This window comes from Orcinus orca, chromosome 1 (genome assembly GCF_937001465.1).
Source record: "Orcinus orca chromosome 1, mOrcOrc1.1, whole genome shotgun sequence".
In the NCBI taxonomy this organism is placed as follows: domain Eukaryota; kingdom Metazoa; phylum Chordata; class Mammalia; order Artiodactyla; family Delphinidae; genus Orcinus; species Orcinus orca.
Genome location: NC_064559.1, coordinates 179,280,555 through 179,307,031, shown reverse-complemented (window position 1 = coordinate 179,307,031; position 26,477 = coordinate 179,280,555). Strand labels below are relative to the sequence as shown.

Sequence of the window (26,477 nt, the reverse complement as noted above, 5' to 3'; positions counted from 1 at the left end):
TCACTTGCCCCGAGTGAGCCGAGACAGCTGGCACCGTGCTGGGGAAGCGGGCTCTGGCGGGCCCTGACAGCTCAGCAGTGGCAGCAGTGGAGGTGGCGGTGGCGACAGCGGCAGGGGCTATTCTGAGAGCTGGGAGGGGCTGGGGAGCTGAGACTGGAGGAGGGGAAGCAGCTGGGAGGATACAGTCCTGCGGGGCTGGGGGGGTCAGTGCGTGGCTCAGGAAGGGGTCTGCCGAGGGCAGTGTGCCTCGGGAGAGGTGGGTAGTGCCTGCTTGTCACTGGGAGGGATGGACAACTGAGGTACCAAGGCGTGCCCTGGGATCGTTCGGGTGTATGTGCACAGGTTTTGTGATCCAAGTGTAAGTTGACCGGGTAAAGCACGTGTCTGTGTGTGAGTGAGCGAGTGTGTGTGCATTGGAATGTGAGTGAGTTTAAGTACAAGGGAAGGTGTGAGCAGAAGCAAACGTGCCTGTGTGTGGAAGGGGGAGGAAAGCGAGGGTGAGCAAGTGGGGGCTTGTCTGTGAGCAGGAATGAATGTGGGAGTGGTAGGGAGGGTAACTGGGAGCTTGAGAGCCAGTGTGGAGGAGGGAAGGGGAGTGGGAGGGCCCTGGGGTTGGAACCACAGGAACTTGAGGGTCTGCAGAATTAGGACACACGTGTAAGGGACATAGGCAAGTGTGCATGCGAGTGAGCCTGAGTGTGTGAGGGGACACCAGTGCGTGCGTGGTGAGAGCAGGTGGGACAGTGTGACCTGGGACAAATAGGGAAGGAAGATATTACACCAACAGTAATAATAACAGCTAGGATTATTGAGCACTTACTCTGAGCCTCGTGCTGACTTTCACGATTTTACGGAATCCTTCAAATAGCCTCTGAAGTTTGTGCTATGATGATGCTCCTTTATAGATTAGGAAATAGTGGCTTTGGGCAATTAAGGAACTTGTCCATACTCTTAATCACTATGTTATACAGCTTTACAATGAACATGTGAGCAGGAACCAAGTTGTGAGTAGAGAAAAATGAGCATTGGTGTGCATGGTAGGTGTGAGTGTGTGTGTGTGGCGGGGGGGGAGCGGGGGCTGAGTGTGCCAGTGTGGGTCCCAGAGGAGATTCCAGGCAGCAGCTGTGGACACTGGGAGGGGCAGGGGCCGGAGCAGAGCCTGAGTCAGCCTCTAGGGCGTCTCTGCCAACCTGGCTTCCCAGCCCCGCAGTGGCAGCCTGTGCCAGGGCCCCCAGCTAAGGATCCTCCCAGCTCTGGTATGGCCCCCAGCAGGCCCCGTCTCACAGAGCAGGCTACGCCAGGGCTGAAGACCAGCAGGAGGCCGGCCTGGCTTCCAGGGTACCTGAGGGGGCAGCCCTCAGCATGGGCTCCCCAGGCAGGGAGGGCATATGAGAACTGTGGGAGGGGGTCCAGCAGCGATTTCAGGGCCCTTCTGACTCTAAACAGAACCACCTGGAGGGTGTGTGTGTATTTGTAAGCAGAAAGGGGACAGCCAATGGTTCCCATGCACCCTTGCCTTCGGGATGTGACTCAGGCAGATGCCACGCCAGGCATTTGCAAGCTGGACTTGCTCCCACCCTGGGGGGAGGGGGTGGCGAGGAGGGGCCCCTCCCGCCCTGCCCGCACCCTCACCCTTGGCCCTACTCCTTGGGACCTAAGCTGAAAGGAAGAAATTTTTGAGAGAGGGGTGTCTCCTGTGGTCTGGGACCAGCCTTCCCACTGCCCAGAGAACTTTCTGCAAGTTGCAGTCTCCAGCCTCTCCAGGAATGTGGTACTGGCTGGTGAGCTTAGATTCTAGTCCTGGCCATTCCATCTGGGCAAGACACCTGCCCACTCTGGGCCTCAGTTTCCTAACTGGCAAAAGAGAAATATTGGGCTAAAGGGACATAGATATTACTGGCAGAGCAGCAGTGGTCTGGGCAAGCAAGGGACAAGGACAAGTGCTGGGAGCTGGGTTAAAGAAGGTGTCAGGGATAAGTTGAGCTGAGTTTTGAGGAATGGGAAAATCTTCGGAGGACCTTGAGGAGGGTAAAGGGTGTTTTAGGCAGAGGGGATGCACCAAGCAAAGGCTGGCAGGTGGAGTGTTGCCTGGAAACCTAGCCTAGGGCCCTGTGGGATGAGGTAATGGGCTGCCCAACTGCTCATCCGACCTCTTCCTTCGGAGGCTGTATGATGATCTGACTTACATCTGACTTCTCCACTAGCCTATGAGGGAGGGACCTCATCTGTCTCTGCTGCTGCTCTTGCCTTAGTAGCCCCAACAGTGCCTGGTGCATCAAAGGTGCTCAATAAATAACTGTTAAATGAACGAGCAACTTCTCCCCAAACAGGATGAAATTTGGGGCAAGTGTTTGCTCCAACAGCCCCTGCAAGAGCCTCCCACAGACTCTAAAGCAGTGGTTTGCAAAGTGTGGTCCAGGGTGCATCACCTGGGAACTTCTCAGAAACGCAGAGTCTCAAGCCCCAACCCAGACTTACCAGACTGGGGCACAGCAATATGTTTTAACAAGCTCGCCAGGTTGATTCTACTACACGTTAAACTTCAGGCACCCTGAAAGCCCACGAAAAACAACTTGCAGATGGAGAAGCCAAAATTGTGGCCAAGCCTGACCCAGAACACAGGTATTCTTGACCCTCTCCCTTTCTCCAGCCCAGGGCACAAAGAAGAGGAGAGCTCCATCATCCACCCCACCAGGTTTCTGGAATGAAGACTTGGAAACACCGGGGCGGGGTGGGGGTGGGGGTGATGGGGGGTGTCTAGAAACAGGGGAGGGGCATTCCTCCCAGGAATAGAAGGCGGAGCCAAGTGCTCTGAGCCCCGCCCCATCCCCGTTGCCCCGGGAAACCCCGGGTTGTAACAATAACCGGCTGACGCGCTTCGGGGAGGGATCCTGCCGAGTCCGTGGGCGGGACAGCCCTGCTGCGGACCAATGAGAGCGCTCGGGCCTCGCCCCCGCGCCCCCTCCCCCAGCTCAAAGTAGGGGGCGGGGTCGCACCCGCCGCTCCTCCCCTGCTCCGTAGGCGGCGCTGTTGCGTGCTGGGGCTGCGGCAGGGTCGCCCCCGGCCGGGAGCCCCGCCCCCCCACCTCCAGCCCGCGGGCGGGGCACCCGGCCGGCCGAGGATTCCACGGCCGCGGGCGGGCACGCCCCGCCCTCTCCCGCGCCGGGCCCGCCCCCTCCCCGTCCCCCGCCCATCCGAGGTGCAGCCGGCGCTGAGCGCGGCAGGCGCGGGAGCTGGCGCTGGAGCCGGAGCGGCGGCGGCGGCGGCGGCGGCATTCACGGGGCGGCGGCGGCGCGGGCTCCGGCACGGGCTCGGGCTCCGGCATGGTGCAATCCGGCCCCGTCCCGGGAGAGCGGGGCCCGCGTGCGGGGCCGGCGCCGGGGGAGCGGCGGCAAAGACGGTGGCGGTGGTGGCTGCAGGCGCAGGCAGGCGGCAGGTGCTAGAAGCGGGGCTGGGCGAGGTGTGTGCCCGCTGGGCTCCGGGGCCGCCGCTCCCTCACTGCCCCCATCTCTCCCTCCCTTCGGGCTTCCCAGCGCGTCCAGACCCCTGTCTCCGCGACCCGGCCCATGGCGCCCCGCGGTTGAGCCGGCGCCGCCAGGGACCCCTCCCGCGGGCCTCCCCGGGGCGCGCAAATCCCAGAGCCGCCCGCCCACCATCCGCGGAGCCCCCCTCCCCTCCTCGCCCGAGCCGGGCGGGACCATGGCTGCGAAGCTGCGAGCGCATCAGGTGGACGTGGACCCGGACTTCGCGCCGCAGAGCCGGCCGCGCTCGTGTACCTGGCCCCTGCCGCAGCCAGACTTGGTCGGCGACGAGGACGGAGCGCTGGGTTCAGGGGTGGCCGAGGGCGCTGAGGACTGCGGGCCGGAGCGCCGAGCCACGGCCCCGCCGATGGCCCCAGCGCCGCCGCTGGGCGCGGAGGTCGGACCGCTGCGGAAAGCGAAGAGCTCCCGGCGGAACGCGTGGGGGAACCTGTCCTACGCCGACCTCATCACCAAAGCCATCGAGAGCGCCCCGGACAAGCGGCTCACGCTCTCGCAGATCTACGACTGGATGGTCCGTTACGTGCCCTACTTCAAGGATAAAGGCGACAGCAACAGCTCGGCCGGCTGGAAGGTGGGGGCGTCCGGCAGGGGAGGGGGTCTGGAGTCGTCGGCTGGGGCTTCCAGGGGCTGCTAGATGCGTCTGGGCTCCCGGCGGGCGGTCTAGAGGGAGGCCCTGGGGCACCCCCAAGAGTCACAGAGTGTGTGCCCAGGGCGTGGGGCCGGCCGGCAGACAGGCGGGGGCGTGCTGGGAGCAGCTGTGTGCACGCTCTGGATGTGAGCTGGGAGGTCTGGTGGGGTGACAAGGGACTGCCACTTTGAGGCACTCTCGAGGGACACCCTCACCCCATCCTTGGGGGCATAGCAGAAGAACCTATTCTCGGGCCTCATACATTGGGGACCCCCCTCTTAACCCCACGAGTTTGCTTTGTGTTACTCTTGTTTTACCCTCTCCACCAGGGCACCCTCCTTAAAGAGCTGACATAATGACTTGAGGCCAGTGGCTGCTTTCCTCCCAAATCTTTCCCACTGCCCTCCCTGGAGCTGGCCGCAGGGTGAGGCATGCGACCCTAGGCCCACAGTTCTTTCTGTGGTGCCAGGAGTTCACTCTAGGGCACCAGCCAGCCTAGGGTGGGGAACTGGTCAGGTGACCTGAGATCTGAGTTCTCCATGGGGCAGCTGCTGCCCCCCTTGCTTGGCTCAGCGTGGTGGGCTGGTGACTATCCCTGCTGGTGTGAGGGCAAGGTACTGAGACCTGGGGATCTGCCCATGACCACCCCAGGCTGTCTTCCACTTCCCTGGCTTTCTGAGCCCAGATGCACTTGGGGGAGGGGGAGAGGGGAGGGGCACCCCAGGGAGGCCTCAGTACCAACCAATGGAAAGGGGGGAGCCATCTTGGGCGACGACAGGGTCTTGACGGGATTGTGGCCTCCAGACCCTCCCCTGGCCAACTTGTTGGGGCGTGGGGATAGTCGATGCCTTTGGGGGAAAGCAGACTGGGGTGGGGTGGGGGTCGGGCCATGCCTAGGGCCTGTGAGCTTTGAGACTCCCTGTGGGAGAGGGGGGTCTCTATGAGGGAGGCATGCCTGAATGGAGGGAAGGGGCTCTGGCTGGTGGTGCCTATAGGCAGGGTCAGAGGAAGGAGGTGTGCTGGGGGAGGAGGGGAGGCTTGCGGACATGGACAGCTCAAGATGCCCAGGGGCTGCACTGTAGGGGCCACGGTGCTCTGCCCTGGGAGCCCATGGCTCTCAGGCTTTACGCTGGCAGCTTCTCTGTCTGTTTGTGGCCACTACTGGGTAGGGACACAGGCTGGAGGGGCCCACATGAGTCTCCTTCTCCATCCTCTCTCCGGTCCCCTTGGGCTCAGCCCCCTCCGGAACACTTGTTCCTCCTAAATGGGTCCTGCCCTTGTGCTTTGCTCCCACCTCCCTCCCATGTACTGTCCCACCCTTCACTTCTCCCTGTAGATAGTCCCTGTCCTCAACGGCACAGAGTTCAGATGCCTCTTCCAGGAAGCCTTCCCTAACCCTTTTTAGCTAGCTCAGGACTCCCTCTTCTCTGGCCCTCTCCCTACCTGTCATAGGTCTTAGTCTTTTGTGTCCTGTCTCATTTCCCTTCCCCACCCGCTTTGGAAGACAGTGGCAGTGTCAGAACAATCTCTGTGCCCACGGCACCGAGCATAGAGCCTGGCACTGGGAACTACCAGTGCATGTCTGGTAAAAGAGTGAAGAAATACATGGATAGTGAAGAGGGTGCTGAGGCCAGGGAGGGTACTATGGGCCAGAATAAGCCAGGAGGGCTTCCTGCAGGAGGCAGAGCTCCAGCTGGGCTTGATGGGTGAGGGATGATGGGGAAGATGGCAAGAGGGAACATGAGGCTTGAAGCTGGGAGAGAACTGCAGTTCACTGAGGGTCTCAGGGCCAAGCCCCGTGCCATGCACCTTCAGGCATCTGTGCCAGGTATCTCCTTTAATGCTCTCTGCACTCCCTGAGGTGGGTTTTACTGTCACTACTTATAGGGCTGGGCACTGAGGCAGGGAGTGGAGGAGTGAACTGCCCAAGGTCACACAGTCAGTAGATGGGAAAACTGGATTCCAGTCCAGATGTGTCTCCCTCCAGGGACCCAGAGCCTCTGGAATAGTGTCCTGCTGGCACTGGATGTGGGAGGGGGACACTGACAGCTTTCAAACAGGGGCAGATCTAAATCCTAGACTGTGATTGGGAAGGTACTTGGAGATAATTTAGTCCCATGAGTTCATTTCTCAGACTGTGAGACTGAGGCCCTGGAAGAGAATGGGACTCTTCTCAGGTCATCAGTGAGCGGCAGGCCCTGGATGATGGCCCAGGCCTCCCGCCTGCCCATTGGATGCAGTTTCCACTGCACCACGCTGCTGGGGACACACTGGTTCTCCCTGCGCCTGGGCTCAGGAATGCTTGTCCTGGGCTAGGGCATTGGTGAGGGAGCCTCAGCCTTGGGCTCCTGACCTAGGCCCTGGCAGAGACCCCCAAGGCACTGGAGGAGGGCTGTTCAGAGAGGCCCCTGGCCTTTCCCATCTCATCTCCTCAGTGGCTGTCCTCCTTCTACCCCACCACCCATCCAGCTCCCCAGGGAGCCTCCTTCCCCTCTCATTCCTGTCCCTCCTAATGCCTGTTCCCCCATTCCCAGTCAGTCCCTCCAGGGCCCTGGTGGCCGGCTGTTCCCAACTCCCAGCCACCCTCCGGTTAGCAGAGCCTGTGGTACACCGCAGGTGCCAGGGCTGGGGCCAGGGACCCCATTGTTCCTTCCTCCCTCCCCTCCCCCACGTAAGTGTTGCACTTGAGTCCCTGGAGTGTACCGAACCCTGTGCTAGATGGAGTGGGGGGACCGAAGGGGAAGGCGTTGCACCTGCTTTCAGGATGCATCAGGGCTCAGCCAGTTCCACACGCAAGCCCTCTGTCTTGCAGGCAGGACTGGGGGCCGGGGAGTGGGGGTGGGAGTAGGGGTGTGGGGAGAGTGGGGTAGGTCCCTCACAGAGAGCACTTGATCTGGTCTGTGTTCTCTGGGTCGGGGGGGGGGTAGAATTGGGGAGAAAGTCTTCCAAGGGATATTGACTGCATACGCAAAGGGAAGGAGGTGGAATTGCGTATGTTGGGTTTGGGAGACTGTTGGGTGTGCCAGGCTGGAACCAAGGGCTCCTGGGCAGGGCTAGGAGCGTGGGATGGCAGGGCTGTGGCGTGGGAAAGGCCGAGTGAGGGCCCTGTGCTTGGCCTTTGCCCTGTGGTCCCACCTGTGATGTGGGAAGATAGTTCAGAGGTGTTGCAGAGAGGAATTGGAGGAGGCAAGATCAACAGCAGGCCTAAGGCACCCAACAGGCTGAAGCCCGAAGAGAGTCTGGGCTTGGTGCTGGGAACACCACCAGAGAGGCTGGTAGTGTTGCCGTCAGGGCAGAGGGTCTCCAGGCCTGGGACGAGGGCTTGGACAGGAGTCTCTCTCCCTCTCCAGTGTCCCAAAAGTGTGGATAGCCCACATCCAGGTAGAGCCTCCTACTTCCTCTCAGACACTCTAGCCCCACCTGCCTCCTCCGGGAAGCCTTCCAGGCTGCTCTGGGTCCTGGTGCTCCTTCCACTTAGCGCCCTTGGAGTTATTCCGCCTGCTTTTGTGTTTCCAGGCTGCCAGCTCCCCTGGGAGCTCCCAGGCCAGGCCGGGGTGCCTCCCATTCCTGTCCACGGGACTGGTGGGGGAGGAGCCCAGTGGATGGGGATTTCCCTTCTCCCTCAGTGCCTGGAGCAGCTTGGCTGTTGTGGGGTGGGATCGGGTGGGGGGGTGTCCCCCCCATCCGGCCCAGGCGGGCCAGTAGGTCCTAGGTGGGGTGGGGGCTAGAGGGGAGGCACTGATCTGAGAGGCCGGGAGGAGGGTCCTGCTACAGCCCGACTGAGCGGTGGTTGTGCGTGCAGGGGCTCCCCTTTTTCTCCTCCCCCCAGCCCGTTCCAGCAGGGCTCCCTCCTTCTTCTTTGTCCTCCGGGGATCCCCAGCCCCGAGGGCTCGTGGAGGTGCGGGAAGAGGCGGTGTGAGCCCGGGTTGGGGGGTGTCCTCACCCCCCGCGCTGCACGAGCGGGGGGCTGGCAGCTGCCCGCCTCCTGGGCACGAGCCCGTGCCAGCCGCTCCTGGCACAGTTGCTGGCACGCCCGGCAGACTCCCACGGCCACCTGCTCACACCCACCCACGAGCGCTGGCGCGCGGCGGGCCCTTCCGGCTTCCCGGGCCTCCCGGCGCCCCTCCCTCGCCACCGCGCCCCTCCCCCCCAGTCCTCTGCTCCCCGAAGGCCCCACACTCTGCCCGCCGCGTGGCCCGCCTGGCGGCCCCCTCCCCACAAACTTGGGGAGCTTGGGAGGCAGGGCCGCCGGGAGGCCCCTGGGGTGGCTGCGCCTTTGCGGGGAGAAGGGGGGGACCTGGAGGCAGACAGACAGACCGACAGACAGGGTGAGGGCCCCCGCCTGCCACCTGGCGCCGCTCCAGCGGGACGATGGCGGGCAGCGCCGTGCCAGGCGGTAATTGCAGACAGACTAATTTAAAGAGATGAGACGGTTATTTTTAACTCCTGTTAAGGTAATGAACGGCGCTTGGGGGGGGAGGTGTGTGTGGGTTCGAAAGTTCAGCGCCCCCCAGCCGCCACTTTCTGCGGTTTGGGGCTCCCCTCTCTGCACGCCCTGAGGACCCAGCTCAGGACTGAGTGGAGTGGAGGGGCTCTGCCAGAGAGGGGGAAGGGCTCAGAGCGCCGGACAGCAGGCGCCCACCATCCAAGCCCACATCCCCTCAAATCCTGTCCTCCATCCTTCCAGGTGGGTGTTAGCATCCCGGTTTCCCAGGTGGTGAAGTGACTTGTCTTAGGGTCACATCCCTAAGAAGTGGCAGACCTGGGAACTGAACCCCGTCCTGTCCCCCAAACTCAAGCATTTCCTCCTGTGCCATTGGGACTGGAGAGGAGGGATTTGGGAAGGGTGCAGGCTTGTTTCTTGCAGCCCACCTTCTCCCATCTTTGAGTGGCAGCTGCTGGTGGCCACTCCGTGGGGTCCTGGGGGCTATGGAAGCCCGTCTCTCTATGTCTTGTGAAGGGTGAGGGTGTGGTCGCGGGCCGCGTGTGTGGATGTGAGCTATAGCAGGGGGAGCCCCTTCCTCACCTCACTGTCCCCCTTAACTTGTGGCTGACTCCTCAGCACCCCTTTCCTATTTGCAGCCTGTGGCCTGCCTCCCAGCTTGGGAGTGGGTACCTGAGAAACAGGTACACATTGGTGCCCACTCCTTCCACACCTGAGTCTGACTTTGGATCTCCAAGAGAGGTGGAGCCCATCACCCGCTTCCAAGCCTCCTTCCCAGGTCAATCCCTTTCTCACACACTCCCAGGGACCTGGAGCCCGCAAGCTCTGGGACTGCCCGTTCTGTTGCTAGACAAGACCTTCAAGTTGTTAGGCCTTCCTTCCTTCTCCCTGGCCATGACCCATCTCTCTGGAGCATCGCTCAGGGTGTCCTAGTTCAGCCCTTTGGGGTCTGTTGGAGCTGTGGAGTCGGGAGTTGGTGAGTGGTGGGCAGAGCACCTGTAGGGGACCCTGATCTAGCGTGTGTGAGCTGGAGCAAAGCTCTCTCCCCTTCTGGTCCGCAGTGCTCTCATCTGTGTCCAAAGGGCCTTAACTCAGTCTGTGGCCCTTTCGGGGCTGTGACTGACGAACCCTCTGGTTCTAGGAGCCATGAGGGGTTAGTTGGGACCGAGAGCACAGAGTACCTAATGGGACTTATCATGGGTGGAAGCACGTGAGTACAGGTGTGGATGGACTCAAACTGGGAACTCCTGCTTGGGGCTGCCTACCCTGCCCCTGGCAGTACCCAGGTGGCAGACAAACTCAGGGCACAGTGAAGGGAGTGCTCCTGGCAGTCCCAGCTGGCTACCAGAGCAGGCAGATGGGGGGTGCAGGGTGTTAGGTGGGCATTAGCAGAGGCTCTGGGGCCCTGGTAGGGCGCTCAGGGGGACAGCTGGATCTGGAGCGCCCCCCTTCCTCCTGGCATCCTGGTTACCATGGAAACCAACTCCTGTTTGGGAGGGTTTGGCTGTCTGCTGCCTCTCCCCACCCCCCAACCCATATGTGGAGGTGGGAGGGGGGCCAGGTGGCGTGTGGGGGAGGGGCCTCCCACACCCTCCCCCCCCCCGTCCCCGCCCCCCCGGGCCTCCCTCTTTGCAGAGAAGCCTTTCTGGTCTCTAAGGGGGATGCCTCTTTTGGGAAGGGGAACGGGAATTCAGAGGATTAACGCCTGGATGCTAGGCAGTCAGTTGGGCACTTCACATAAATCCTCTAATTTCAGCCTCCCTGCGTCCTGCCAGGTATGTGTTAATAGCCCCATTTTGCAGTTGAGGAAATGGAGGCTCAGAAAGATGAAGTCACTTGGTCAAGGTAGCATAGCTGAGACGAGGCTGAGCCTAGATTTAGATGCAGACCTGTTTCCTCCATGTTCCGCCATCTTCCAATGCCAGTGTAGTATCAGCCCACACCCCAGCCAGCCCTCCTGCCCCAGGGCTCACTCATGCTCGCTCCAGAGCCCTCCAGGGCTCCTCAGTTCCCCTGGGAGCCAACCAAGCCCAAACTGCTCTGTTTGGACCCCTGGGCCCTCTGCTGGCCTTGTCCAGGCCCTGCCCTCCCTCCCACTTTCCCTGCTGCCTCTGATCCCAGGCAGCCCTCACACTGCCATCTTTATACCTGACACTGGAGTTCTCAACCCAAACCACTGCCATTGTTACATGCTCACCAAGGCTGCTATCGACTCTCATGGATTGAACCCTGGGGACACCCCTCAGAAACTAGGCGGGTGCTTGGGTAGTTTGAACAAAATCCTACCTCCCAGGTGATTCTGGAAGCCAGTGTGTCTTTCTGAGAATCTGCCTTAAATCCTTAGTTGTTGGCAGAGTCACCTAGAAGCTTTTAGGTAGTGCAATCTGCAGCCCCTGTCTCAGTCCCTCTGTATCAGACTCTCAGTGGGTGGGCTTTGGAATCTATATTTTAACAGGTCTGTCTGATGACGGGTCGGATTCTGAACCGATGCCTTAGGTGGTAGCTTCCTCTGCTTCTGCTTGCAGAATCTTAGTTCCCCGCCCAGGGACTGAACCCACAACCCCTGCAGTGGAAGCATGGACTCTTAACCACTGGACCTCCAGGGAAGTCCCCCTCCCACCTTCCGCTCCCAGGGTGGACCACCTTCTTCTCTAAACAGGCTGCCCAGATTGAGCCCACATCTCTCCTCACTCTTTTTCTGGGTCCTCCAGGGAATTGAGCCCCAAGGGACTGAAACACCACAATACATTTGCCCGCCCTCCGTGTCTGATGTGCTGTGCCACTGAGAGCCTTTGGCTGCCGGAGGGAGGGGAAACGTCGTGTACTCAGCAGGCCTCTCTGGCGCTGGCCCACAAGGAAGTGGAAAGTCGCAGCCCCTGCTCTCTGCTAGAACCCTGTCTGATGGGGGAGGCGAGACCATGTGTACAGCGCGGTGCTGGTCTTACAGGATCCAGTCCTGGGGCTGTAGCGTGCCACTCCAGGCCTTGGCTACCTGGCCCCAGTCAACCTGTACGGCCACATCACTCACCCCAGCGGTCTTCTGACCCTTGCCTCAGCCACACAGAACTCTTCCAGCTCAGGGTGGAACAACCACATGCCATGACAGGTGTGCTTCCATTTAATTTTCACCGCAAACCGTGAAGCTGGTACTGCTACTATCCCCGGTTTGCAGATGAGGAAAGTGAGGCTGAGAGAAACAAAGTGGCTCTCACAGTATCCCACTGGAAGGGACAGAAATGAAACTCCCCTGGGCTACTCCTCCCTAACCGAGTGCTCTGGCCAGGCCAGTCCAGGCTGGCCGCTACCCCCCTGCCCCCCAGCCCTAGCACTGTCTCTCTGATTTCCCTTAGAGTTTGGCCCTGGGGCTTCCAGCCTCGGGGGTGGCTCTGGGATCCCTGGTACCCCTTCTCAAATCCAGAGCTCCCAGAGGGAGGGAGCTGACATTGTCCGCCCCCCTCCATCTGCAGGCCCCAGGGCTGATGGCCGCTTCCTCTACTCACTTTAATCCAGGCCTACACCCACTGGGCACCCAGTGTGCAGCACTGCTCAGAGGAACTGGACTGGCTCCCTGCCCTCGAAATGCCTGCAGGTCCAGCTGGGGAGATAAGACGAGGATAAAAACTACCCAGGGTCATGATGGAGGGCCAGATAATGAGCTACGGGAATTTGGAGGTGAGGGGGGAGAACCAGGCAAAGGAGTCAAACCCTCAGGACTCCTTAGGAGCCCCACAGGGTCTGGCTGTGTTAACCGGAGCCCAGCAGGACTTGAGGCTGGGGAAGCAAGCAGGGGCTGGATGGCGAATGGCCTTGAATGCCACACCAAGGAGCTGGCACTCCAAGCTGTGGGGGATGAGGAATGCCATGGGCAGAAAGGATGGTATGCAGGGTTGGGGTGGGGGGAGAGACTGGCTCAGGTGCCCAATGTGGGCCCAATACTGGGGTCCAGGGGAGAAGGTGAGCCTGAGAGAGGGTGGAGGCCCCAAGATTCCAAGATGCCTGAAGTGCCAAGCAGCACCCTTTGGTGCCTTGAGGATCTCAGAGGTAAGACAGAGTGGTGTGGGTAGGAGTCTGGAGGCAAGCAGCGAGGAGCAGTCCTAGTTCTGCCACTTACCCTCTGTGTGGCCTTGGGCAACCTAGCTTCAGTTTCCCCCTCTGCAAAGTGGGATAATAATAAGAGTTATGTCCAAGATCTGTCGTGAGAATTGCATGTAAGGAGAGTTACATGTAAAGTCCCCAGTGAAATCTTAGCAAATACCATTATTGGTATTCATTGCTCTGGGAAAGGAAAGGAGATACCTCCACATGTGCTGTGTAGGGTAGGGGTCCTGGGCCCTGATCCCTGAGAGACACTGACTTGTGTATGTGTTTGGGGTCGGGGGTAGGATTTCTTCTTCTAGTCCCTCCCGTTCTGTCCCTGGGGTGTCAGAAGATCAGGATGTCCAAGCTTCATCCTGCCCTTAGGTCCAACCACTGCTCTCTAGCCTACAGAGCCTTCCCCATGGCCTTGGGAAGCAAGCAGGCAGGTTTTAGGCACTGTATGTTTACAGGCGAGGGCAGTGATTTACTCAAGGTCACCCTCGAATCCGGGGCTGCCTGCCCCTGGACGCTGGCTCCTCTTTGCCCACTGGCGGGCTTTGCGACCTTGGGCATGGTCCTTCCCTCTCTGGCCCTCAGTCTCATCTCGGGATCCGAGTTCACCTCCCCCAACACTCTGGGAAGTTGTGATGCCTCCTCCACCCCTCCAGTCCCCTCCCCCTGTCCTCAGCTGGCCTTGCCTTCTTTTGTAACCTGAGCTGGGGCCGTGGGGGAAGGGGCTTGCCCTCAGCCAGAGGCACCTGCCAGCCGAGCAGATGTGAGTGGATGGAGGCCCGCCCCCCTCCCAAGCCCCTAGGGGGTCACCTGCTCCTGGCTCGGCAGGGCTGGTGCTGGAGCAGGCAGTGCTCAGCACACCCAGGCCTGGCCTCTGGCCTCTGCCCCCGGAGCTTACCCTGAGCACTTGTTCATTTTTCAGCGGACATTCGTGCTCCAACATGCCCTGCAAGGGCCTCTCGGGCTCCAGTAGAAGACAGATGGCAGATGAGGGCTGGTGCCCCGGTCTGGGTGGGCTGCCCCGAGCTCCTGGAGCCCCTCGGCATGGGGACAGAGGGCCAAGGGTGGCCCCTGGGGACGAGGGCAGTGTCTATGCGGGTGGCCATGCCCCTGGGAGAGCAGATGGTCCTCTTGGCACCATGCCCACTCTTTCCCCCCCTTCCCCCCCCCAGGAGCCAGCCTGTAGGGCTGGGGCACAGCTGCTGAGCCCTCCCCAGAGCCAGGCCCGGGGCAGGACAGGGTGAGGTCACCGCAGCTGCTCCCAGGGCCGGGGGCAGGGGTGTTGGATGTGCTGCCGGCAGAGGGAGGGAGGAGGCTCCGATGAGGAGAGGCTGGGAGAGGCCTGAATGGCCTGGCATTTAGAGATCCCCTTTAGTCCTGGAAGAGGGAGGGAAGAGTCTGTGGAGAGGTTGCTGAGCCAGTGTGGACAGCACCTGGCACCCCCTCCCCAGGGGAGCTTCTGTCTGGCCTAGGCTCCTCCCTACAGGCCTCTCAGGGTAGGAGGAAGAGCAAGGGCCCTGAGTGTGAATTCCTGCCTCAACACTTACCCACCTGGGCAGGTCAGTTGTCTCTTGAAGCCTCAGTTTCTCATCTGTAAAGTCAGGATAATAAACGAGCTCAGAGGTTTGTTACAGATACTCAGTAAGATTTTAATTGTTGAGTGCACAGTGCACCGAATGCTCAGCAAATGGTAGTTTCTTTCTTTTCTCACTTTGCTGAAGTCTCCTGAGAAGCCAGGGGAGAAGTAGGGAGGTGGCAGAGGCAGCAGGAACCGGAGGGGAAACCGGGAGGGAGGAGGCAAGGCCTGGAGCTCCGGCCTGAGGTCTTGTTGAACAGAAACGACACAGAGTTGCCCGGCCTGAGCGGTTCATGGCTGCTGAGAGTTCCGACCTATGTGTGGACTTGCTGTGAGCCAAGGACTGCCCCACAGAGTTCAGGTGGGGAGGCAGCCTCACCTAGAGTTCTACTCCAGCATGCAGGTGGATTTTTGCAGTGGCGCTGAAGGGAGGAGCAGCTATCTTTGGGGCTTGCAGAGCGGGCTAGGAAATGCTGCACAGCTAGCCCTGATGGAGCGGCAGGAACCACTTGAGCAGAGAGCGAGGGAAGGGCACAGGGAACAGAGTGTGTGAAGGCATGGAGGTGTGAGACATGCAGGGTGGCTGGAGTTCCAGATGGGTTTAAGGGAATGGAGGTAATGAAGCTGGAGAGCACCAGAGGGCCCTTGAATGTCAGTCTGGAGTTGGACGCAAGCGCTGGCGGCACGAGGAGCCATGGGCTTTTGAGTAGGGGTGAGCTGGGACTTCTGCTGCTGATTTGTGTACTGTCCAGGCTGGGTGTGTGGGTTCTGTTGTCTCTGCGGGGGCAGGGGTGGGGGACGCCAGGGCCCGTCCCTTGACCTCACGCCTTGCTTTGGACCTGTGGTTCCTCCTGGCCCCTGGCTGCTCACTTCTGTTCCACTGCTGAGCCCAAGCCCATTCACCTGTCAACACCTGTGGCTTTGATGCCCCCACCTGCCCTTCTACCCTTCCTTCACTACACACCCTAGTACCAAGGGTTTGCATGTGGCCTCAGGGCCCTGAGGTCATCCAGGCCACCCCTTCTGCCAGGAATCCTGTCTGGACTGAGTACTCCAGGCAGCAGAGCCAGTGACCCTCCCCCCCCCCCCCCCCCCCCGGCGCTGGCCACCCTCCCCTGGCCACCCTCCCCCAGAGTCTGTGGCTCTCTCTGAGTCAGGTGTGTTCCTGGGCCAGAGGGGGTGGGGTGTTGTACGAGAGCTGTGCCTGGGGCTGAGACAGGGAGTCAGGAAGACTCTTGACATGTGGGATCTCATCCAGTTCCCAGCCACGCTCCCTCCCCCACGGACGTTGCAATAGTTACCCTCTTTTATGGGGGAGGCCCAAGGTCACATGGATGAAGTTGGGATTCCAACTCTAGCCCTTAACCCTTCTTTATGCAGGAAAGGAGGGAAGGAAGCGGGGAGAAAGGAAATGGGAGTCATGGAGGGGATCAGAGCACTCATGCCCCCCAGAGGTGATCTCTGCTCAGGAAGGCACTGGAGGGTGGAGCTGGATCACCACCCGCACTGGATAGCTGGGGTCAGCTTCCTGAGGCAGGGGCCGGGCTGAACCTTGGACAGCGATAGAGCCTGGAGAGGAATCCATACCTGGTTTTGGACGCAAGACCCAGGACTGAACTGGGAGGGTCCTGGAATCCCCTCGGTGCCAGAGGCCAGGAGGTAGCACGGGGCTTGTGGGTGGGGAGCACAAGACTTGAGTCTCCTGTCTCTGATGAAAGCCAGGAAGATTGGGCTTGAGAACCAGGGCAGGGATGGCCTCTGAGGTCGGCAGCAGGGCAGTGTTCCCCGCCCCACTGGCGGTGTGGGTAGGAAGAGCCTTAGCTTTGGAATCCAACAGCCCCAAGACCCAGGCCTGGCTCCATCACTTCGCAGCTTCATGGCCTCAGGAGTCATTTAACCCACCTGAGCCTCAGTTCTCCCCCCCACCCCACTTTGTAAAATAGCATTACCTACTCACGGTTTGCATGGCTGTTAGGATTCAAAGAAGAAACGTATCTAGAGAATCGAGCTTGGGTCTGGCACATCGTAGGTGGTGCCCTTCTCCTGCCTCGGTATTTGAGCACGGGCCAGTGGTGTGCGAGAGCTGGCTTGCACTGGCGCGTGAGAGCTGATCGTGCACACTTCTTCCCAGTTCTGCACTCAGTGACATCATGCTGCCAGCTTAAAATTGGCTACGATGGGAGTATCCATGCCACAGAAATCAGCAAACGCTACAAATCGAATCAGGTGGGTTTTTTTCCCCTGTTGGAGAGCTGAAGGGGATCCATCCCGTGGGCCCTCTTTAGCTCTCGAGGGGACCAAATGGGAGGTGGGGCAATGGTCGAGGGCTGGCTGGGCCGAGCAACCTAGAACTCAAAGTCCGTGGGCCCTTTAGGGCCTGGGGAGATTGGATATAGTCATCGTGCCATGCAGCCCTCTTTAGGCAGGGGACAGCAAATGGTGGGACCCTTCTTCTCTCTCCAAACTCCCCCTCTTTGCCCCTACTCTTCAGCCCTGAGATCTGGTGGGCTCTGGCTGGAGAAGTAAGATTGGATGAGCTTGAGCTATCAGGGAATGAAACTATGCTGGGAGGAGAAATGAGGTTGTGCTGGAAGATAAGCGGGGTGTACTGTCAGGGAATGAGGTGGTTCTTGGAGGCAAGGTGAGGCTGCATTATGAGATAAATGAGGTTGTACTATCGGGATGAAGTGTACTTGTAGAAGAGATGATGTCCCGCTGGATCAGTCGGGTTGCACCATCAGGGAACACAGCCACACCACAGGAGGAAGGAGAGCCTCTGACTTGGAGGATAAATGAGGGTGTCCTGCTGGATAAATGAGGGGGCCCGTCAGGTGAACGGAGTGCTGTTAGCGAATGAGGTTGTACTTGCTGGATAAATGGGACTGGTGTGCTGGATAAATGGGGTTGTGCTGTCAGATGAATGCATTACCGCTCGTGGGCGAAGGGTGTCCTGGGAATAGATGAGGGTGTCCTCTTGGATAGATGAGCTGCCGCTACCAAATGGCTCAGACCCTGTCCACGAGGGAGGCACCGTCAGCAAGGGCGAGGTTATTCTGTTCCCACAGGGGCTGCTGCAGCGTTTTCTGGCCCACATGGTCCAGGCTGTGAGAGAGCTTGGCCACAGCAAGCCTTGGGTTCCCCAAGTCTATCTGGGGAGCAGGAGCGAGCAGGTGGGGCTTGGGGTGGGCAGCCGCCTTGTTCACCCTGGGAGCCCTTCTTCCCCTTGCACAGAAGCCCCTCCTCTCTGCACTTCCTTCTGTGGCTCTGACCGCTCCTGCCTTTCTCCACCCCATGCTTGCTTCCCATTCCGGCCTGTATTCCCCTCTCTCAGCCCAGTTTGGAGAAGCCCCTATCGTGTGCCAGCCACTCTGACAGTCTCATTAATTCTCCCTGCCATACAATGTTCCCCCCCTTTTCTGTCTCTCCTTCATTCAGCAAAAATTTATGAAATGCCTAGCGTATACCAAACACATGGGGTCCGGTTACAAGAAAAAAAGGGGGGACAAAAATCCCTCATGGAACTTATTTTCTAATATAAGGGAAACCAGACAATAAATAATAAACACAATATAAAGAAATTATATGGTACTTTAGAAAGCGCTAATTGCTTTAGAAAAATTCAGAGCAGGCTAAGGGGACCGAGAAATGGCAAGGCAGAGAAGCACTTGTTAAAAAAGTGGGTGGGATGGGGCTTCTCACATAGGTGACATCTGAACAGAGACTTGAAGGAGATGAGAGACGGATGTGAGTATCTGGGTGAACAGTGTTGCCCCTGCGACCGAGGCCCCAAGGTGGGATGGTGCCCGGCAGGTTCCTGGCAGCAGGACAGGGTCAGGGCAGGAGCTTGGGAGGTCACGGAAGGGCTTGTGGGCTACGGCAAGGCCTTTGTTCTTTACTCGGAGTGAGATGGGGACATCAGAGCGTTCTGGGCAGGACTGGTTGTGGTCCACGTTATTTACAGGATCCCTCCAGCTGCTGCCTGGAGGGAAACAGGGTGCAAGCAGGTAGCTGTTTGAGGAAATGGAGGTTCAAAGCATCTTTTGCTCCATTGTTTGTGGGTGTTGAAGCCAAGACTGGAATCCCGTGCTCTTTGTCCCGTACCAGCCTCTTCTCCCTGGTGCCTGAGGCCCCAGGGGGCTGGCCTCTCGCCCAGGTTCTGAGGGAGAGTAGGATGGGCATGGGATGTCACCTACTGTCCCTTCCCTCTGCCCCTTGATGGTCTCTGAGGCACTGAGTCAGGGAGGTCCCATCTCCCCTGGGAACCTGCCCCAGGCCTGCATGGAGGTGTGGGAGGTGTGAGGCCCCAGAATCCGGGCCCAGCTTGCGCACCAGGGGAACCGGGGCATGCCGGGGCCGTAGCTGTGGTGGCGGGTTGCTAGGTGACTCTGAGAGGGAGCCCTGGTTACTGCTGCCTGGTAGAGACGTCTCCCTCACCTCCTCCGTGGCCTCTGGTCTCCCAGGAGGCCTTGTGGGCGAGATGTGATCGGCGCTTGCCACTGGATCTTGGCCGGGAGCTCTGATGGGTACCAGGTGGCTGGGACCTGAGTACCCAGAATGGGCTGCAGGGCCTGGCCTTGCCTCCTGGGGCACAGCCCTGGTGCACACCTGACGAAGAGCCTGGCTCAGCAGACCAAGGCCTAGGTCCTCGCCCGGCTCTGGGCCACCTCCTTGGGTGACCCTGGGCAAGGCACGGCACCTTTCTAGGCCTCAACTGCCCCATCCATCTGGCCTGCAGAATCCCTCCGCAAGGGCCTCGTTTTCAGTGAGAGCGCCAAGGGAGGGTGCCGAGCAGGCAGGGCTCCAGGTACCCCTGCCCCACCTCCGACGGCTTGAGTGTTGAACACTCACGTTTTGCATTAGATTCCATTCACTAAAAAGGTTCCACTACTTTAAAAAAAAAACAAAAGTTTGAAAACCTCTGGACTGAATGATTCCAAGAACTTTTTATTGTCAGACTGAAAAGGTGCCTAGAATCCAGTGGCCCATCTCATCAATTTATGGGGAGGGAAACAGGCCCAGAGAGGAGGAGGGACTGGCCCCAGGTCAGGCTTGCCGGGGAAGGAGGGCCACCAAGCTGGGGGTCATGAGGCCTGGGCTCGAATCCCTGGGTGAACTGGGGCAAGTCCTTTTTTCTCTCTGGGTCCGACCAGCTGTGGTTTTGGGCTGGGGCTCAGGGGTACCTGGCTGGGCAGGGAACAGAGCGGGGAAGGATGCAGACCTTCATAGGCCTGGAACATGTGTTCTTGGTGGTAATCTAAAACATTTTTATTGATATTCAGAAAATTTGGAAGTATTACGGAGTACAGTGCGAGATTCCTTTGAATTCTACAAAGGAAGCACAAGACTTGTAGGAATTTTGACCTTGTAACATGCCCCCAGCTTCCCATACTGCCAGCTTCTAGGGTTGGTTACATCATGGAAATTTTCAGAAGAAATGGAGGACTGGTTTCCTAAGATTCTCTGGAAGTTCTCTGACTTGTTCTCTCTGCCATGGTGGAACGTGAGGTCCTTTAGACTCAGAACGAGACTAACCTGAAATCAGTGCCTGGCTCTGCCACTTAAACTGTGTGATCTTTTCAACTTACTTAACCTCTCTGAGCCTCACTCGCCTCATCTTGACTAGGGCTCACAATCCCTGCGTTGTGTGGAGACTGATAGAATGTATTCTATCAGTACTTCCAGTACTCAGGGCTGACCTGGCAGGTACTCGGGAGGTGCCCGTACTTGGCGGTGTCCTTCCTCCTCCCCCCACCCCCAAGCACTCAGAACCGGGCTGGCACGTGGTGACACTGATAAAGAGGTGTAGCCTGACTGACCTCCAGCTGGAGAAGCTGGGAGCTGGAGCCTCTGGTAAGGCAGATAATCCCCCAGGGGAGGAGAACTGAGGCCTCTGAGGCCCCCCCCAACCAACACAGGTGTTGGGAAGGGGCTGGGGAGCCAGGCGCAGGGGCGGGAGCAGGAGAGGGGCTTTCTACTCCAGGGAGCACCACTCCCTGGGGGTCCAGCTCCCCTCCTCTCAGGGCCCCAGGAGAAGCCAGGCAGGACTATGCTGGGACGGGCCTTGAAGCCCTAGCTGTTATCTCCCAAGACCAGAAAGTGCTAGAGATAGGGAGCCTGGGGCCCTGAAGAGTCAGGTGAGTACCTGGAACTGGGGGTGAGGGGTGGGAGGGTGCCCTGGGCAGCAGGGAGGACCCCTCCTTCTGGAGACAGGCGGGAAGGAGGCAGGAGGGAGAGCCCTCGCGGATCAGAGGTTCTGGAGCTGGGCGGATGAGAGCAGGTCCGTACGCCGGGCAGATCTGGAGTGGTACCTGGCATTGCCGCCTGTGGGACCGAGGGCAAGTTACATCACGCCTCTGGCCTCCATGCCCTGGTACATGAGATGGGGTAATGCCAGCTCCCCAGAGTTGTTCGTGCCCAGTGCAGTTACACTCAGGGCCTGATACTGAGGATTGTAGAGACAGAGCGGGTCTGTGGAGTGAGCTAAGAAGTGAGGTCTTCTGGCCAGAGTGAGGGATTTAACCAGCGTTTATGGGCACCTGGTGTGTTCACCAAACACCCACACATGTTATCTCAGGTGATGATCTAACAGCCTTCTGAGGTGGTTACTGGATGTCGCCCATTTTTTTCAGAGGAGCTCACTGAGGCATGGACTCCTAGAGATTGAGTCAATAGCCATGGTCACATAGCTAGGTGGCTGAAAAGAGCCAGGCATCCTGCCCAGCCCTGCAGATACCCAAACCCCTGCTGTTTCCACAGCAGTACCTGAGCCAGGAGGTCCAGGCCACCAGCAGGGAGGCCTCAGAGGTGGGGCATGGTAGGCCCTGCAGAAGATCTACTCCTCCAGGTTCTTGTGGGAGCCAGGTCAGTGGAACTGTGGACTCCCCAGCCTTCCTCTGTCCCCAGGACAGGCCTGGCAAACGCAGGCAGTGATATGGGGCCCAACAGAAATTTAGAAGAGGATACGTGTAGGTGTGCCTAAGGTGAAGCCCAGGGAAGGACCAGGGGCAGCCGAAGGGCTCTGTGGCCTTGGGCAAGCCACTTCACCTCTCTGAGCCTCGGTCTTCTTGTCTGTAAATGGGCCTGATGCCACGTGCTTTGTGGAGATTTTGTGAAGGTTCCACCAGGAAGGGGCTTTGAGGGCAGAGCTACTCTGCATCAGGTGGGTGGGGAGGGGAGGGGAGGGGAGGGAGGGCTGCAGCCCAGAGGGGACCTGGGCTGACCTGAAGGTGGGCAGTGAGCAGAGGCGGGGTCTGGGGTCTTCATGGCCAGTGGATGTGCTTTGAGGGGCTTGCTGGGATCCAAGGCCTCTGTGGAGTTCACAGAAGCTCAGAGAAGTTGGGGGAAAGTCTGGGCCTCTACGCACCTTGGGGACACCCAGCCTATTCTGCTTTCCCTGGTCAGGCCCTCCCAGCAAAGGGTTAACAGTCTTCTCTACCTGCAGTTGCATTTTAAAGACACGAAATTAAAGCAGGTAATTTATTCTCCCCACACACGAAAGAGCAATTAGTTCTAAACAGGGCTTAATCAGTCACCGCGAGATTGATTTCTGGAGCCCTGGGTTTTCGGGCTCCTGGCGCCATGCCAGGCTGGCAGGGTGGTGGGGAGCGGACAAATGAGCCGCAGCGGCATGAGCCCTTACATAATCTGCTAGGGGGCCCTGGCAGCCTGGCTAGGCCCGGGCGGGGCTTGGCTGAGTTGGGGGGGGGTGTCTTTGCTCCCCCGCTGCAGGTCCCTTAGCAGTTGCCTCCCTGGAAAGGCTAGACCCAAAGCTCTGGCCTCACCCTACAGACAGTGCCTGTGTGGGGCAGGGGAGTGGGAAGGATGGGGCGGGTCTGGGGTAGAGGATGGATAGTCTGAGTTTGTCCGACCTGGTACTTACACCTGTTCCCCCCTTCTTCCCTTTACCCTTTCATCTTCCCTATTTCCTCCCCCTCCGCCTTTTGGCTCCTCTCCCGTTCTCTTATACTCTCACTTCTCTATTTTCTCCCACTCCTCTTCCCATCAATTACCCCCTCACTTCCCACTCCCCCACCCCTATCCTTGTCTCTGGCCACAGAACTCCATCCGGCACAACCTGTCTCTGCACACCCGGTTCATCCGCGTGCAGAACGAGGGCACAGGCAAGAGCTCCTGGTGGATGCTGAACCCTGAGGGCGGAAAGACGGGCAAGACCCCGCGGCGCAGAGCCGTGTCCATGGACAACGGGGCCAAGTTCCTGCGCATTAAGGGCAAGGCCAGCAAGAAGAAGCAGCTGCAGGCACCGGAGCGAAGCCCCGACGACAGTCCCCAAGGCGCGCCAGCCCCGGGACCCGTGCCTGCCGCGGCCAAGTGGGCCACGAGCCCGGCCTCGCACGCCAGCGACGACTACGAGGCGTGGGCCGACTTCCGCGGCAGCGGGAGACCCCTGCTCGGGGAAGCGGCCGAACTGGAGGACGACGAGGCCCTGGAGGCCCTGGCACCGTCGTCGCCGCTCATGTACCCGAGCCCGGCGAGCGCGTTGTCGCCCGCGCTGGGTGCGCGCTGCCCGGGGGAGCTGACCCGCCTGGCCGAGCTCGGGGGCCCGCTGGGCCTGCACGGCGGCGGCGGGGCGGGGCTGCCCGAGGCGCTGCTGGACGGCTCGCAGGATGCCTACGGGCCGCGGGCCCGCGCCGGGACGCCCGCCTACTTCGGCGGCTGCAAGGGCGGTGCCTACGGCGGGGGCGGGGGCTTCGGGCCGCCGGCGCTGGGCGCGCTGCGCCGCCTGCCCATGCAGACCATCCAGGAGAACAAGCAGGCCAGCTTTGCGCCGGCCGCCGCGCCCTACCGCCCGGGGGCGCTGCCCGCGCTGCTGCCGCCACCGCCACCCGCGCCCAGGGCCGGCCCGGTGCTGGGCGCGCCCGGGGAGCTGGCACTGGCGGGCGCGGCCACCGCCTACCCGGGCAAGGGGGTGGCCCCGTACGCGCCGCCGGCGCCCTCGCGCAGTGCCTTAGCCCACCCCATCAGCCTTATGACGCTGCCCGGCGAGGCGGGCGCGGCGGGAGTGGCGCCGCCGGGCCACGCGGCCGTCTTCGGGGGCCCCCCCGGCGGTCTCCTGCTGGACGCGCTGCCGGGGCCGTACGCGGCCGCCGCCGCAGGGCCGCTGGGTGCCGCGCCCGACCGCTTCCCGGCCGACCTGGACCTCGACATGTTCAGCGGGAGCCTCGAGTGCGACGTCGAGTCCATCATCCTCAACGACTTCATGGACAGCGACGAAATGGACTTCAACTTCGACTCGGCCCTGCCGCCGCCGCCGCCCGGCCTGGCTGGGGCCCCGCCCCCCAACCAGAGCTGGGTGCCGGGCTGAGGGCCGCCTCCCGCGCCCTCGGTGCCCTGCCCCGCCCCCCCCAGGGGCCTCTGTCTTCCCATCCTGATCCCCGGGTCCCCACTCCCATTTCCGCTCCACGGAGGGGATCCAGGAGGCAGCCCCATCCCAGCTAGAGACATCCCTCGGAAGCTGACCGCTGAGGGAAGTGGTAGGGAGGGGCTGGGGCACCCTGCCATTCTTGCCCAGACTCCTGAGACCCGCTCCCCCTACTCCCAAGGGCGGGAAGCCTGGGAGTGGAGGTTGGATTCGGGGCTGGGTGGGAGTAGGGAGGAATGAGGTGGGCCGTGCTAGTCTGGGAAGCCAACGGGGAGGCGGGGCGGGGCGGGGCGGGGTGGGGGGGCGTCTCCGAATCTTCAGTTTCCTTTGCGGGGCCCCCGCGTGACGAATCGCCCACCCCAAAGTCGAATCTGATTCCCAATTGACACGTTCCCACTGGTTTTAGCCTCACCCACCCCAAGCCAGGAACCCCTCCCGGAAACACACTCACACCTACCTATTGGCTGTTCACCTTGAGCTGTCCTCCGGCCCTAAACCACTCTCCGACCTCCAGCCCCACAGTTCAGCCCCGCCCACCCATCCTTGCCCGCCTCAGTTTCTCCCCTCCCAGGTGGAAGTCCCTCTCCCTTTCCGCCCGTCCCCATACCCCAGTACTGGTCTCAGCCTCCCCAGTGGGCCTCAGCTCCGGATCCAGCCCCCCAACCCGACACCCCTTTCTCCGTGCCAGTCCTGGCTCCTCTCTCCCATATTTATAAGTGTCCGGTCGGGGCGGTCTGTGGGCGCGGCGTCCCCGGCGCATATCGTAGGCAGTGTACCGTGGCCGTGCCGTCAGCGTGTGCGTGTGCGTGTGTGCCGTGTCGAGGCCGTGTAGAGTGCATTGTACAGCATATTTTCATGAATAAAATTGTTTTAAATATTTCTCGCGCCTTGGGCTAGTAGGGGGAGCTGCGGAGGAAGAGGATAATTGGTAGGGATCATGGAGGCGGGGGTCCCCGTGCCCGAGCCCATTGTGGCTTTGTGTCTGAGTCTGTGTCAGCATTCACTGATGTCTGTCTGCTCAACACACTGGTTAAGCGCCTACTGAGTTTTGGATGCTGGAGATGTGCCTGTGTGGAGCTCTGCACCTGTTTCTGTGAACATGTGCATGCAGGAAGTTTCTGGCCTGGGGATATTCTGTCCTGAATAAGCTTCAGAGTTGGGAGAGAAGGCACAGATATTAACTGAGAACGTGTTCATGCCAGGTCCTGTATTAGGTATAATTTTTGTTCCCGTTGTACAGATGAGAAAACGGTCAGAGAGGGAAAATGGCTTAGGAAGGCAGGCAGCGATGGTGGAAAGGAGGCCTTTGAAGGCACACAAACTTCTGTTTGAATTTATTCCCTGCTTTTTCCAGCTGTGTGACCTTGGGCAAGTTTTCAGCCTCCACCTTGCTTTCCTGGTCTAGACCACAGGCTAGTACACCTATTGCATGGGTTTCTTGTGAGCAGTAAATGAAAAAACATATGTAAAGTGGCAGCACAGGTCCTGCAATCATTCATTCATCCATGGAAAATTTAGGGAGCACCTGCTATGTGCCAGGTCTTATACCAAGCACTGGGGCTACCATGGAGAGCAACAGAGGCACAACGTCTGCTCTCAAGGAATTTTGAGACTCGAGGGAGACAGAGATGAGTAAATGGGCGATTTTAGATCAGAGATGTAAAGAATGGAGGAAGCAGGGGGCTGTTGTGGGAATGAATGAGACAGCTGCACCCATCCCGGGCTTGAGGAGTCAGGGAAGGGGCCTGGAGGGGGTGTCGTCTCAGCTGAGCCTTGAAGGATGAGTTGGCATTGGGAAGGGAAGGGATTCAGACAGAGGGAATGGCATGATCAGAGATCCAGAGTCAAGAGATCATTTGGATTCCAGAACAAAAAGCAATTTAGCATGGCCAAAGCTCAGAGGTGGAAAGATGAACAATGATGGGGAGGCAGGTGGGCCAGAAGGGGCAACAATGGGAGAGGGTCAGTGGCCAAGCCAGAGATGCTGATGGTGACTCAAACCAGGAGGGACGGGGGAGGGAAGTGAGGCTGGAGGGGGAAGGATGAGTTCACATATATTTTGGCTGTAGAGTCACTGAGACTTGGTTGTGAATTGGATACGGGGAATGAGGATCAAACGATGCCTGATTCTGGTTGGGCACTTGGGCAGACAAGGCCATTCACTGAGATGGGGAACTTCAAGGCAGGAGGAGCCCTGGGGAAGACGGTGCGCTCAGCCTCAGACAAGCTCACTTTGAGTTATGCCTCATGGGACCCCTTGAGATTTGGGACGGATGTTTGGGAACATATGTACTGTGTGAATGGCATCCCCTGGCATTGGGCAACATGGTGGCCCAGAGATGTCCAGCTAGATAATGGGCTCAGAAGCCCAGGAAGGTGTCTGAGCTGGAGAGGGAGGTCAGAGAAGTAAGAGTACGGAGGTTGTCATGGAGGTGTTGGGAGTGGCTTGGCGGGTGGTGCAGAGTGGGACGAGCAGGCGAGCCAGGTCTGCTCAGAGGAACACCTTAGAGCACCTTGGCACAGGAAGGGAAATGCACTGGCTGAGTAGAAGCAGTGTAGGGAGGGGAGGAAGACCAGGACACTGTGGGCTCCTAGAATTTGTGAAAAGGGCCTGGTCCTAGAAAGGAGTGCCCAACACTCTTCTTAGAGCCTCACTTTCTTGGTCTGAACGATGGGGCAGTAGCACCAGTCTCAGATTTGTTTTGAGGAGCAAATAAAATTGGAATTATTCTCTGAGGTCACTCTCCTGGCGAGGGGCAGAGCTGGGGTTCCTGCTCGAATGTGTACCTCCAATGCCAGGCTGCCCACCTCTGGGGAGG

At 59.8% G+C, this 26,477-nt stretch overlaps 1 protein-coding gene across 1 annotated transcript; it reads left to right on the top strand.

Annotated features, from left to right (window-relative positions):
• The first annotated feature begins 3,062 nt into the window (after positions 1-3,062).
• FOXO6 (forkhead box O6) lies at positions 3,063-24,538 on the top strand. Its single transcript, XM_033421980.2, has 2 exons — positions 3,063-4,113; positions 22,336-24,538. The coding sequence occupies exons 1-2, from the start codon at positions 3,700-3,702 to the stop codon at positions 23,599-23,601; spliced, it is 1,680 nt and encodes a 559-aa protein (XP_033277871.1). The 5' UTR covers positions 3,063-3,699; the 3' UTR covers positions 23,602-24,538.
• Positions 24,539-26,477: the final 1,939 nt, after the last annotated feature.

Bases quoted from the DNA above. Each gene is read 5' to 3' on its own strand.
- FOXO6 (XM_033421980.2), top strand. From the start codon at position 3,700: ATGGCTGCGAAGCTGCGAGCGCATCAGGTGGACGTGGACCCGGACTTC. The intron at 4,114-22,335 runs GTGGGGGCGTCC...CTCTGGCCACAG, and splicing joins ACAGCTCGGCCGGCTGGAAG to AACTCCATCCGGCACAACCT.